Raw genomic sequence first — 13,429 nt, 5'->3', positions numbered from 1 at the left:
TAACCGCTCCACAAACGGTGTCTGGCTTCGCTCTCTCACACCGGACCCGGTGTGGCTTCCACCACCACCCAAGGGCCGCTTTTCACTCGGTTTTTCTTTTCTCTTCCCCAAACCACCAGCTAACGTCCTGGAGGGCGACTCCATGGACCAGGACGTGGAGAGCCCCGTGGCCATTCACCAGCCAAAGCTGCCTAAGCAGGCCAGGGACGACCTGCCGCGGCACGTCAGCCGGGACCGGACCAAGAGGAAAATCCAGAGGTACGTGCGGAAGGACGGCAAGTGCAACGTGCACCACGGCAACGTGCGCGAGACCTACCGCTACCTGACCGACATCTTCACCACCCTGGTGGACCTCAAGTGGAGGTTCAACCTGCTGATCTTCGTCATGGTGTACACGGTGACGTGGCTCTTCTTCGGGATGATCTGGTGGCTCATCGCGTACATCCGGGGGGACATGGACCACATCGAGGACCCCTCGTGGACTCCCTGCGTCACCAACCTCAACGGCTTCGTCTCTGCTTTTTTGTTCTCCATAGAGACGGAGACCACCATCGGCTACGGCTACCGGGTCATCACGGACAAGTGCCCCGAGGGCATCATTCTCCTCCTCATCCAGTCCGTGCTGGGCTCCATTGTGAACGCGTTCATGGTGGGATGCATGTTCGTGAAAATATCGCAGCCCAAGAAGAGGGCGGAGACCCTGGTGTTCTCCACCCACGCGGTCATCTCCATGCGGGACGGCAAGCTGTGCCTGATGTTCCGAGTCGGGGACCTTCGGAACTCCCACATCGTGGAGGCCTCCATCAGGGCCAAGCTGATCAAATCCAAACAGACCTCGGAGGGGGAGTTCATCCCTTTGAACCAGACGGACATCAACGTCGGGTACTACACCGGGGATGACCGCCTGTTCCTGGTGTCCCCGCTCATCATCAGTCACGAGATCAACCAGCAGAGCCCCTTCTGGGAGATCTCCAAAGCCCAGCTGCCCAAAGAGGAACTGGAGATTGTGGTCATCCTGGAAGGGATGGTGGAGGCGACAGGTAAGGCACGCTGCATCCCGGGGTCTCTGCGGGATCCGGCTCGCTTTAGACCGGCGTTCCCGGTCTCACTCACGGTAGGTATGGGAAACGGAGCCTCACTCACCACTCACACCCTCCCCTCGCTTCGCGGAAGAGCATGCCTGTGTCTTATAACTCAAGTCCGCCCACCACGATGTCTAATCATTGAGCTTTTTAAGAGCCCTTTGGAAACCAATTAAGAAATATTTTTAAAATATTGCTTATAAAATGGTAAATATTTTTAAAATATTTCTTAAAATGAAATGTATGTTAAAATTCCAGACGTTTACTTAACATTTATCTCTAAGGTGCTTTTTAAATGGCTCTAAAACATGGCTTAATTTAAATACTTGAGGTTATTAATGGCCAGCGCAGGAAGGAGAAATTACGCCTTTCGAAGGAGGCCTGACGAATTGCTTTAATAAAAAGGTACTTTCCCCCTCATCTTTGGGAGCCGCGTGCAAGGCCCATCGCTCTGTTTTTTCTTTCACACCAAGCGAGTGCCTGGCGTCCGTCTCCCTCCGCACTCTGCCCGCTGAGCCCCCAGCAGGCACGGTGCAGCAGACCCAGGGAGTGGCTCTGGCGAAGCAAGAAAAAACGGAAGATCCACTCCTCACGACCCTGCTGACCCTTCTGCTGTCAGCAGCTCATCGTCGGTATGTTTGGGGAAAGATGCTCTGTTCTCCGAAGAGAGAAATGGTCAGGTTTTAATTGAAGTCCTCACTCACAGCTGGACTTCACGCATATGACACACCCCAACGGCAAAGCAGGTTCTGCCTATATTTATCTGGAACGTTCCACAAAGCAGAGCCATAAATTCTGACTTAAGCTAACGGTGGTGCTCCACAGGAAACGCACGAAGGTCATTAATTTCTTGACTGCTCTTCTGAGTACTGACGGTAGCCTTGGGCTCCTCTTTAGTTACACCACTGGCCCTTCTGCGCGTTGAAGGCTTCCACGCGAGGCTTGGGGTCGGTCGATGGGCTCTGAAAATGCACGGCCATCAGCCTGGCCCCCGATTCCTCATGAGCCCATCAGCTGGCCTCTGTCACCCCTTCAAAGGCCAGGCATGGGCCCCACGTCCCTGCCTCCCTGTCCTGAGCAGGCACGGTTGTAACCTCCAACAAATTTCACTCACTGTGCTGGGGGCTTCTGCCATCGGTTTATGAATGCAGCAAGCAACGAACTTGTGAGTGGCAGGCTTCGCGTGGAGCTCAGGGACTGAGTGGGCTCTTTTCCATAGAACTAACGCCACCTGGACCTAACCTGGAAACGGATTTAAAGAATAACAAATTATTATTGTGAAATATGAAGGGAATGTGATAGATGGGAACAGGGCTATCGGTACCTTTAGCCTGACTTTGGGTGTATTTGTGAAGCAATGGTTGGGGGGGCGGGAAGGGAAGGGAGAAAGGAGGAGGGAGGAAGGGAGGATGTGATTGAACAGGAGCTCTGTCATTTCCCACAGACCGGGCCCTTCTCCCATGGGGCTGAGCACAGGGACTCAGGATTCCCCTGGGGGTGGCCCCTGAGGCGCAGCCTCTGGCAGCGTCCACTGGCCCCTGGTGATACTCGTGTAATAATAGGTTTCTCACTACAAATCTCCCAAGAGGACATGGGGGGTGACAGTGAACAAGCCTTATTATCGTTGCATCTCTGAGCCCAAGAAGCAAAAGCCACCGCAACTATGTACCTTCTGGTTAGCGGTGTTCCCCTGAGCTTCAACCTAGAGGAGCTGTTCCCTCAAAACAAAGCCCAGTCTGAAAAAAAAAAATTAATGAATTCGGAATAAGCAAGTTATCCTGGCGACACCCCTGAGTCAGCATCCTCCCTGGGGCATACCTGGTCTTTCTGGTGACAGCTTGTAATGAGTGAGCCTTTCCAAAGGCGGGAACACTGTTTTCTTGGTAATTAACAGTGCTACTTGCCTCTGAGCACCTGGCAGGCTTCCTGCTGCTTTCTTAGAGGAAAAATAGGTAGGTGCCAGGGAAAAAATCGTAACGCGCACCCCTGTTCCTGGAAAAAAGGCGACTACTATTCATTTTCTTTTAAAAAAAAAATAGTTTTCTAGCTTCCGGAAAGTGGAGGGAAGAGTGTTCTAGAAACTTCTGAGTTTGTCTGGAAGCTGGACATGCCTTGATCCTTTCCTGATGAGATTCACACAGTTCAGGGCTTTGGGCACATCTGATCTCTTAAGCCTCAGAGGGACACTTTTCTCTGTGAGTGAAAAGTGCAACTGGTATTTATGGGCATTAAACAGACCCCAGGGAGAGAAATGCTTCAGTGAGTCAAAGTCACGGGAACAAAACCGCGGTGGACCAAGTGCACACCGAGGAAAAGTTCGCAGGGGTCTAATTATTCACCGTGGGGCTGCATGGGGCATCAAGAGCTTTGACAACAGCGAGCTGGCCCACAACGGCTTCCCCTTCGCTCATTCGTCCTTTCAAAAATGTCTGAGTTAACCTTAAACTTCTGTCAGTGACCTCCACTCGCAGGCCTTTCTCAAGCATGAGCCCCACCCCCCGCAGCTCCGACGCTCGGCCCTCTTCCTGTCACCCACAGCCTGCGCACACCCTGGTCACCACATGGTGTCTCCTGCAGGGCTGAGCCACCCTGCAGGAGGCTGACAGCAGGGTCCTTCAGCCCGGTGCGTCTCAGGTCACTCGGTTCCCCACCTGTACTGCCGCAGGCCTGCTCTGTCCCGTCGCTCAGAGCCAGGCTCATTTCTAGAAAATGAAAGTGAGATCCTTGAAGGCAGGGTGTGTGCGTACTGCCCAAATCGATGCCCTGCGGGTCCTGGCCCCCGTCCTCCCCTCAATGAGGTCACTGGCCTCATCAAAGACAGACCCACCTCCTCAGCGGGAGGCTGCAGCCTGGTCCTGCCCAGACTCGGAGGGATGGGCACCCCAGCGACCTCTCCAGGACCGCCCAGTCATGTGATTCTATTTTTGAAAACGAACCCAAAACCCTGGAAAATTCTGACAGCAGCCACCCAGACATCTGGGAGCTGGCCGCGTGTCTCATCCCACAAATATATTTCTAAAGGGGGCCCTTTGTGCTCCTGACACAGGGGGCGATCTTGAGACAGTGATGTTTACAGAAGGGCTCGCGGCTTCGTAAACAAACACGCTCCGCAGCTGCGGCGAACGCGCGTTAAAATAGTAAAGCATTCACAGAGTCGGTTATTTATAGAGGGCGGATCGGCCTGGAGGCGAGATGACAGGCGCGCAGAGCTGGGCCCCGCGCCAGCCAGCCCGCCCCGCGCTGGAGCCGTCCTGGCTGCTGAACTTCCATATTTACCGCCGGCGATGGCGATCGATCGTGCCGCGGTGACGACGACGAGCAGCCCGCTGCAGCGCCGCAGCCGTGCACGTGCCTCGTGGGGACGAACCCGGTCCAGCCTTTTTTTTTTTTTTACACTTTTTATTATGGAAACTATAGAACTTATACAATAAGACTCCAAAGAGTGTAATTAACTCCCATGCCCCCATCATTTCATTTCTGTAATTGTCCACGCACGCTCAAAACGTGCTCCGTCTGCATCACCCCCCACTGACTGCCCTCCGGCGTCGTATGTGATCGGCAAAAATGTCAGTATGTTTCTCCAAAGGATAAGGATCCTTTTTGAAAAACAACAACAACACCGTTATGACCCGTAACATAATGAGTGATCATGTCTTCAGATCTAATATCTTACGTGTTCCAATTTCCAATGGTCTCCTAAACGTCTTTTTTAAAAAAGTTTTAAGACCGCTTGCTTGAATCGGGATACAAGGGAGGTTAAGACACTGTGCTGGGCTGCCGTCTCTTTTTAGCCCCTTAATCTGCGAGTTCCCCTTCCATCGCCTTTTTTCTTCCAAGTTTGTTTTTTTCCAAAGAGGAAAACGTCTGAAAGATTTAGAAACTGGGGCAAAGGGAGGATGTGAGGAAGCCAACTGAGTGGCGACACACTAGATAACACTTCATAGACGAGGAAGCAGGGAGGGCTTGCCGGGACTTAGTGTTCCTGGGTCGCCAAGGAGAAGGGGCAGCGTGCACCAGGAGTAGGGGAGGGCTAACCGGAAGTCAGAGGCTGGGAAACCGGAAGTGGTTGAACGGAAACCGGAAGTGGGCGGGCATAAACCAGAAGCGGGGGAAGGTGAACAGTCCTCCACCGGAGGGAAGCTCAGTTCCACTGCTAGAATAATATTAGTCACCTGAAGAGAGTCATATAAGTCACGTGGCAGGTCACAGCATTTTTTAATTGGAAGCAGTCTTCACCGGATTCTCACCTTATAGATGGGAAAACGGAGGCTTGGCTACCCGAGACCACGGATGATGGTGTTCAGCCTCATGGTTTAGTGCCTTTTTTTTTTTTTTAAGATTTTATTTATTTATTTTTAGACAGGAGGAAGGGAGGGAGAAAGAAAAGGAGAGAAATGTCAATGTGTGATCACCTCTTGCCTCTCTTGCACCGCCTACTGGGGACCTGGCCCACAACCCAGGCATGTGCTCTGATTGGGAATTGAACCAGTGACCCTTTGGTTCCTAGGCAGGCACTCAATCCACTGAGCCACACTAGCCAGAGCTTGGTTTAGTGCTTTTTGTATCATGAGGACTCTGTAGGGAAATGCACCAGAAAGAGACAACTGGTGTTTCGTGTGCAGACCAGCTTTCTTCTCTTGGCTTCCACCATTAGTTCCTCTTTTTCTTTAAGGTTTCTCTGTTAGCCTCCAAAGTTATCAATTCAGTTTAAAATGGTTAATGGGCTTGTGTGAACTTTTAAGAACCATGTATTCAAAAAAGATGTGTTGCAAAATAGTTCTAAAATTGAAATTAGGTAGGCATTGTCTACAAAATTATGCCTGGAAGAATACGTTGTTCCGTCAGATCTGATTATCAAGTGCCATTTTTCTTTTCTGTAATCAAAATGCCATTTCACTATAATAGGGGAGAATAGGAGATCACAGAGTTTGAGAAATCAGCATTTCTCAGATAAGAGGATGAAGATTGGCATTACAGTACTCTTGAGCTGTTTCTAGTAATATTTCATACCCACTACCTTTTACAAATCCATTTTCTCCTTTCGATAAGTTACTGCTAACCCTTCTCTTGGCAAGCCATTTTCTCCAGATTTACTGGTTTTCTCTTAAGAGTTATAACACCAACTACCTAGCAAAATAGTTAATTGATGAGATCAGAAATGCTAAGCACTTGGATAAAAACCTCCTGGTAAGTCTCTGTAAGAAGTAATGGGCTGAAGACTTCAAAGCCGTGAATTTATTCTCCTGGATGGACATCTACCATTCTTCAACATCGAGAAATCCAACAGTCCCTTCTTCTTTGGGCACTAGGTTCAAGTGAACTATTCATGGCCTCCTTTCAAAACACCCACCTCAATGTAATCTACCCGAGAAGTAGCATTAGCTGGATCAAAACTGGTAACATTTGCTCCCCAAATATGGTAAACTTTTTGTGATCCTCAGTTTCGGGACACTGTGTTCTGGTTCACCAAATGTCCTAACAGCCTGGGTTGGGTGCCGCAGGGCACACACAGAGTTTTCAGGTTTCTAACAGGAAGAATACCGCCACTCCTTTACACATCTCCTACAACTTAAAAGGCATTTAATGTCCCAGAACAGGCAGTGCACTGAGGTTACCGAACAGTATCATGGTTAATAAAGCCAAAATACTAATTACAGAAATGCTATTATTAAAACACCAGTTTCAGAAAATTCATTGTTCTTCCTTCTCCAAATGGGCCAGGAGGCGCTACTAAAATGAAAGTTCAAAAGTCAGTGATGGTCACATAATATATACAATTTGGAATTCAAGCCCAAGGGGGAGAAAATGGACTAGCGCCTAAAAGTTAGCTCTGATTCAAACTCTAAAGTCACCACTCATGTTAGAAAGACACTGCACCATCCAAATGAAGAGATAGTGTCAAGTAGTGGGAAGCCTCTAATTAGCATACCCTCCGTAAACAGAGCTTTATGATTTCCTAGGGCATCTGGTGATACGAGCACAGACAGCCTGTGGTGGAGAAGCAGTTCCACCCGGCGGTTTCTAATGACCGGAAGAGGCTCACTGGGAAAAACCACAGAAATGATTCACATACACACCAACACTCACACAAACACAGCAAAACAGCCAGAGAGGCTCTTCTTCCCCAGTTAAGTGTGCCCTGGCTCCTCCTCCTGTACCAACCTCCTCACGGACCTTGTTTGTTATACTAATCACTTAGCACAGCGTTTTCGGAAAAGGAATCTCAGCTTTGGTTCAGTGTGTCTGCACTACCTTGCGTCATTTAGTGTCAGACCATCGTGGGTCTGAACCATAGTTGTTAAACTCGCTGGCTTGCTCCACCTCTGTTACGCCTCAGTTTTGCCACTCTAAAATGGGAACAAAAATGATACCTACATCCCCAGTGACCTTTCAACATCCCCAATTCTACCTGATCATTTCTCCCCCCACAGACTGGGAGGGCAGCGGGCAGCAAAACTGGACGAGGATGGGAAGCCAGGCAGTTGGAAGTGGGGCCAATCCCACGGAGTGGCCCCACTGTTCCCAGGGACCTTGCAGCTGGCACCTCCACAGAATGGCAGGTGACTCCCCTCTGAAGGCCATCTGAATGGTCAAAATGGCAAATGTCCCCTGTGATGACAGCCAGCACAAGAAATGCACACCCACGGCATGGGAGTGAATGCCAGCCTGGCCTCTGTCCCAGTTACCTGCCATGAATTACAAATCGATGGATCTGAATTAATGAGGATCGCTGGACTCAGAAAGACTCTGCCTTGCTATAAATAGCAACATGTCATCCTTATCATTTCTGCTGGGAATGGACATACGTTTAGAATATTCTCAGGTCTTCTGAGGCCACTGTTCCGTGGGGACCGGACCATAGTCTGCATTTGAAAACCATATTTCTATGTTCCCGGTTCCCCTCCTAGGTTTTTCATAACTCCAAGGTAGCAGTTGAAGCCTCAGTTGCGAATATATTTTTGTGCTGCTAACTCAACTAATGCTTACTTACATAATAAGTCCTTACAGATCCTTCTGCTTCAAAGTATAGATGTACTTCAACAAAGCGGACCACGCGGGCGAATTTCTACATAGCCAACTCCCTTGTTTCTTATTTAACCAGGAGTGATGAGTATGCCGTGGCTGTCTGCTTTGGCCAAGTCACGCTGGAGTGACAACCCCAAGGGTTAAAACTCAAGGTTCAGCTCTCACTCGCAGCCCGCGTCGGGGGCTGTGCGCACATCCCGCTCACCCCAGGCTGCAGGCCGAAGAAGCAGCCCCGTGCAGACCACGCCATTCTCGGGGCAGGAAGAACAATGAGACATGGCGGACTGCCTCACGTCTGCTCACCACTGACTAGTCACAGCACGTCACAGGGCAGTGCCTGGTAGTGACAGAATGGGCCAACACAATTCCCTCCTGGGAAACCACTAAACGAGAACACAACAATGCCGTCTACCACAGACACCCAGGTGGTTTGGAAAGCCAGCAAACTGGGCTGGACACTTTTTGCAAGTTAGGGTGTGACCATGTGCAGTGGCCATTAGTGTTGTTCCCCAGGTGGGTCCGTGTCTCCTCCTTCCAGACTCAGGTGAGGCTCCCATTTCCCTGCTCCTGCCCAGCGTGGTCCTGTGACTCACATCTGTCCCAGCATCATAAGCATAAGCCACGACTGTCACCGTGATGGAAACTGTGCAAGGCAACACCGACGCATGTTGGCACGTTCCCTTCCCACTTTCATGATTCTCACAGGAGCACATGTCACGATGAAGCCTCTGTCAGCTCTGTCATCCCGGGCCCTGGACTGGCTTTGGAGAGTAGATTCCTGCCGAGTCACTGGGTCATGGGACATGACTGGGAAATAACCTCGTGTTGGGTTAAGCCACTGACACTGGGTTGATGTGACCACAGTAAAATCCAGTCTGTCTTGCCTGATACAAAATGCCATGCTAACATTTTGTCGAATTGGCTGCTGGCCACTACTATTAGCTCCCAGCTGGCCACGAAACGAACTCACGGCTGGCTAGTTTGCAGAACTCCTCCCTCCTCCACAGTTTATCTTCTCGGGTTGAGACTCTGAGATCAGACGGCCCGACTCGAATGGTGCCTCCGCTCCTGACCACCCACGTGATTGGGCATATCCCATTCCTATCACCGAACGTCTTCTTCCATCCCGAACAACGAGAAGGACACACGCAGAGAACAGACGGGTGGTTGCCAGATGGGAGAGGGTTCGGGGAAGTGGGTGAGAAAGGGGAAGGGACTGAGCAGTGCAAACCGGCAGTTACGGAACAGTCAGTCACGGGAACGTCAAGTACAGCACAGGGGATGTAGTCAGTGACACTGTAATGACTGCGGACGGTGTCAGGCGGGTCCCAGACTCCCTGGAGGGGATCACTTCCTGAGTTATATAAACATCTAAACACTAGGCTGTACACCAGAAACTAATGCAATAGTAAATGCCAACTGTCATTGAAAAAAATTAAATTTTCGGTTTAAAAAAGTAGGAGTGCTATGTATAAGAGAATTCCACGAGGTAACGCAGGCGAGGCGTCCATCCTGAGGCCTGGGCGCATGCACGGGGTGCGCTCAGTAAATGCAGAGAGCGGATCAGCGGGGCTGCAAGCCAAACCATTCCGCCTGCCCCTCGCTAGCTGCCTGGCGGGTACCCGTTACTTTATCAGATGCCTTATAGAGGCTATTTCCAACCCTCAGAACAATTCTGAAACGGAGGTGCCCTCCCCCATGTAACAAGTGCGGAGGCTGACTCTTGCGTGGGGAGCGGGTCACCCCGCTGGTGCGGCGGTAAAGCCGGGGCGCAGCCTCGGGGCTGCCCGCCCTCCCAATCTGTCCGCCCCAGGGCCGCTCCGGAGGAGGCCCCATACACAAAAGCACGCGGCAAGCAGTGGTTACTGATTAAAGGTTATTAACGCACTGACAGTTAGAGCCCGTGATATAGTCTCTTTCCGTTCCCAGCCTCAGCTTCTTTGTGGGGCTCACCTCACCACGCCACGGGAGGCCAGCGGGGGTGATCTGTCCCCCCCATAAACGTCAGCAGTGAGGCTCTTCAAAGGGCACCCCCTGGCTCACAATCTCAGCCTCTGCCCAACTCAGCATCTCCAGGTGACTGTGCCAGCGGACGCTCAGGGCTAGCCCCATGCAAAATGGCATGTGCCGTGCCAGGGCCAACCCGAGGTGCAGCCAGGCAGCCAGCTCGCCAGCCCGGAGGGGAGAAAAGAACAAAGTTTAACATTGAAAGGGAAAAATCAATTTTGACTCTGCCAGAAAGAACCGTAATAAAAATATGTAGGCTCCGACCAGCCTAGTGAAACCCAGTGGCGGTTTCCATCTGCAATGTGTCCAAAAAGACCCTTTCTGGGTTTGACCATCATCATCATCATCATCATCATCGTCATCATTATCATCATTTTTCTCTACTCACCGAGACCATCCTTAGAAGGCTGTAGCTGAACATTGCTAAGCAAACACAAGTCCTGTGTCATTTTCTCAAGCATATTCTGTGCAGGGTGGCTATCAGCAGGAATCTGGGGGAGTGAACGGTCAAGGAGGTAGTGGCGTAAGGGAAGAACGCACAGGAAGGAGCGCCGAGGAGACAAGACCGAACACGGAATCCAAAATGGACTAATAATGCTACGTTCTCACTGGACCAAGAGTAAACCCACTGCCTACAACTCAGAGAGCTAACATCGTGATACAGTATTGTCATTTGTCTGCTTTAGGCACTTGGTGACAAATACTGTCCGTCTCCCCAAACCAAGTTGGAAGGAAAGGAAAAACGGTGCTGGTCTGTGGTTCTTGCAGAAACTCTTAAGAATCCCCAGGGCCCCATGCGGAGCAAGAAAGCCTTGCAAACACGTCCCTGGGTCGTCCCAGCACGAGGCCCCTGTGTTCCTCCAGTGGCACCTCCCCAAGTCCAGCCGGGCCTGCAGATGCCTTGTCAGCCCCCAAGGCTAAGGCGAGAAAGAGGTTACGTCCGTCAAACCCCGACCAGATGGGTCATGACTGTGTGTGAGGAGACAGCGACCTGATGGGCAACAACCCAGGCCAAGGGCGAAGAAGGGCAGGGTGTTCCCCGTGCAGCTTCACGGCCTCTGCTGCGGCAGGCGCGGGGGGCACGCCCTGCATTTGGTAGGTGAACTAGCAAAGGTCTCACTGGGGGCTGGCATGCACGTTCCTGGCACTGAAGGGGCCAGCTGTGGGCACTTTGAGTTCTCCTTGGCAAAGCAAGGTGGCCTGCATTGCCTCCTGGAAGGGTAGAATGACACAGTAGCACTTAGCATTTTTCTTGAGTTCAGTCTGATACATGCACACTCCACCAGGGAGAAAGGGCGTCTCGTGAACAGCGAGCGTCCGTAACCTGGGACGGCGGCGGCCCAGTGGGCAGGAGACGGGAAAGGGTCAGACGAAAGTGCACAGTTGTCTTTGGTTCTCCTCGCCTGCCCCGCCCCGGGGTCTCTCTTTATGCCAAAACAAAATCCACAGGAGAATGCAAGCAGCATGCGTTTAAATGTAAATGTTTAGCATGGGTTTTTATCTACCCACCAAAAGTCATGATTTTCACTTTCTCATCTCTCTTCAGTCTCCCAGCACCACTCCCTCTTAGATAAAAACCTGGCTTCGCACTTCGTTGAGAAAACAGAAAAAAACAGACTGGAGCACTGGCATCCTCCCCGGGGCTTACCCACCATCCCCACCGGGGCCTTTGAGCATGGTCTGCCTCCCCTCCTGTTCCCAGAGAGCCCCGCGCCACCCCGGCCAGCCCCAGACCCACCCCTGAGCCCGGACCAAAGGCTTAGACTGTGCCCTCTTCTTCCTTTCCTCCATCATAGATTCTTTTCTTTTTTTTTTAATTTGAGTCGGGGGTTTTTAAAGATTTTATTTATTTATTTTTAGAGAGGGAAGGGAGGGAGACAGAGAGAGAGAGAAACATCAATGTGTGGTTGCTGGGGGTCATGGCCTGCAACCCAGGCATGTGCCCTGACTGGGAATCAAACCTGCGACACTTTGGTTCGCAGCCCGCGCTCAATCCACTGAGCTACGCCAAGATTTTTTTCTTATTGGTTTGTTTCCATGAGCATGAGAATATTCCCTAAGACCTCCCATCTTTAGGAACAAACAAAACGAAACTGTACTGTTCTCCGCATCATGTCTCTTTCCAGCGATGTCCCATTTCTCACCTCTCCTTCCCACGTCACTGCCAGAAAGAGCTGCCTGCCATCTCCACTGCCAGCGGCTCACTTCCCGACCCAGCGTGCACCCACTCCCAGCACAGCGCTGACAGTGTCCCTCACCGACAGTGTCCCTCCCGACGAGGACTCCAAGGCCGCCCCTGCGTTCCTGTCCCACTGACCGCACCACATGGGCACGGCTGACCGCTGCCTCCCTCCCTACCTGCTCCTCCCTGGTCTCCGTCTCTGCTCCTGCTGTCCCTCCTTCTTCCAAGAAAGCTCTTTTCCATCCTCCCCTGCGGGCTGGTTCTCAGTTCCCCAGAGCCGCAGGGCTCGTCCCATTGAGAGTTGTCTTCCCCATTTTCAGCCAGGCCCTTCCTTGGCTTCAGTGGCCATCCTTTCTGCATGGGACATAAAATTTCTGTCTCCGGTCCTGCCTCCTCCCCTGAGCTCTGCACTCAGAAACCCAGCTGCGTGGTTGGCGCACCTGTTTAGATGACGAGCAAGCGTGTCCCACTGCCGTGGCCCAAGCAGAAACCCGAGACTGAGAACCCCTGTAATCTGGTCCCGTCTCCGTCTTCCCCGTGTTCATAACTGTCCGCATCAGCCATGCAGGGACTTACGTCCGACACTGCAGCACCCTCCTTAAGTCCTCCCCTTTCCTTACAGCCCTGAAGTCCTATCGATATGGCTTCCCAAATATGTCTGTCTCTGGTGACCAGCCCAGAAGAAGGTGTCATAATGTGGCATCCAACTGTGTCTCCCTGCTTTACATCAACCCCCCATACAAAAGTCCATCTGCACGCAGCAGCCAGAGTGATCTCAATAAAACGCAAACCAGAGCAAGTCCTGCCCATGCTCACACCCTCCAGGGGTTCCCACCGCCCTCGGGAAACCCCGGTTCCCTGCCACAGCCCCAGGGCCCTCCAGCCCACCTCCCACCTGTGCCTCTGGCTTTCACCTCCACCCACTCTCCCACCCGACTCGCCCCGCTGCGGCCACACAGGTTCTCCAGGCTGAGCACAGAGCTCTCGTACAGAGAAATCTTCTCGGACCACCTGATAGAAACCAAACCCATCGCTGTGCACCCACCATGCTGTGTGGAACTCATTCCAGCTGATGTTATCCGGTTAACTTGCTTGTTAACCATCAGCCTGTAAGCTCCGTGACAGCTGTGTC

At 51.8% G+C, this 13,429-nt stretch overlaps 1 protein-coding gene across 1 annotated transcript in view; it reads left to right on the top strand.

Moving 5' to 3' along the window:
- KCNJ6 (potassium inwardly rectifying channel subfamily J member 6) overlaps window positions 1-13,429 on the top strand; it is a 187,902-nt gene that overhangs the window by 147,006 nt on the left and 27,467 nt on the right. The window contains exon 3 of the mRNA XM_028505152.2: window positions 120-1,040. Coding sequence (XP_028360953.1) covers window positions 120-1,040 — 921 coding nt within the window. The remainder of the gene's footprint in view (window positions 1-119; window positions 1,041-13,429) is intronic.

Source organism: Phyllostomus discolor, chromosome 2 (genome assembly GCF_004126475.2).
Source record: "Phyllostomus discolor isolate MPI-MPIP mPhyDis1 chromosome 2, mPhyDis1.pri.v3, whole genome shotgun sequence".
In the NCBI taxonomy this organism is placed as follows: Eukaryota; Metazoa; Chordata; class Mammalia; order Chiroptera; family Phyllostomidae; genus Phyllostomus; species Phyllostomus discolor.
Note: the sequence above shows the minus strand (reverse complement) of the source record. Positions and strands in the feature narration are given on the sequence as shown.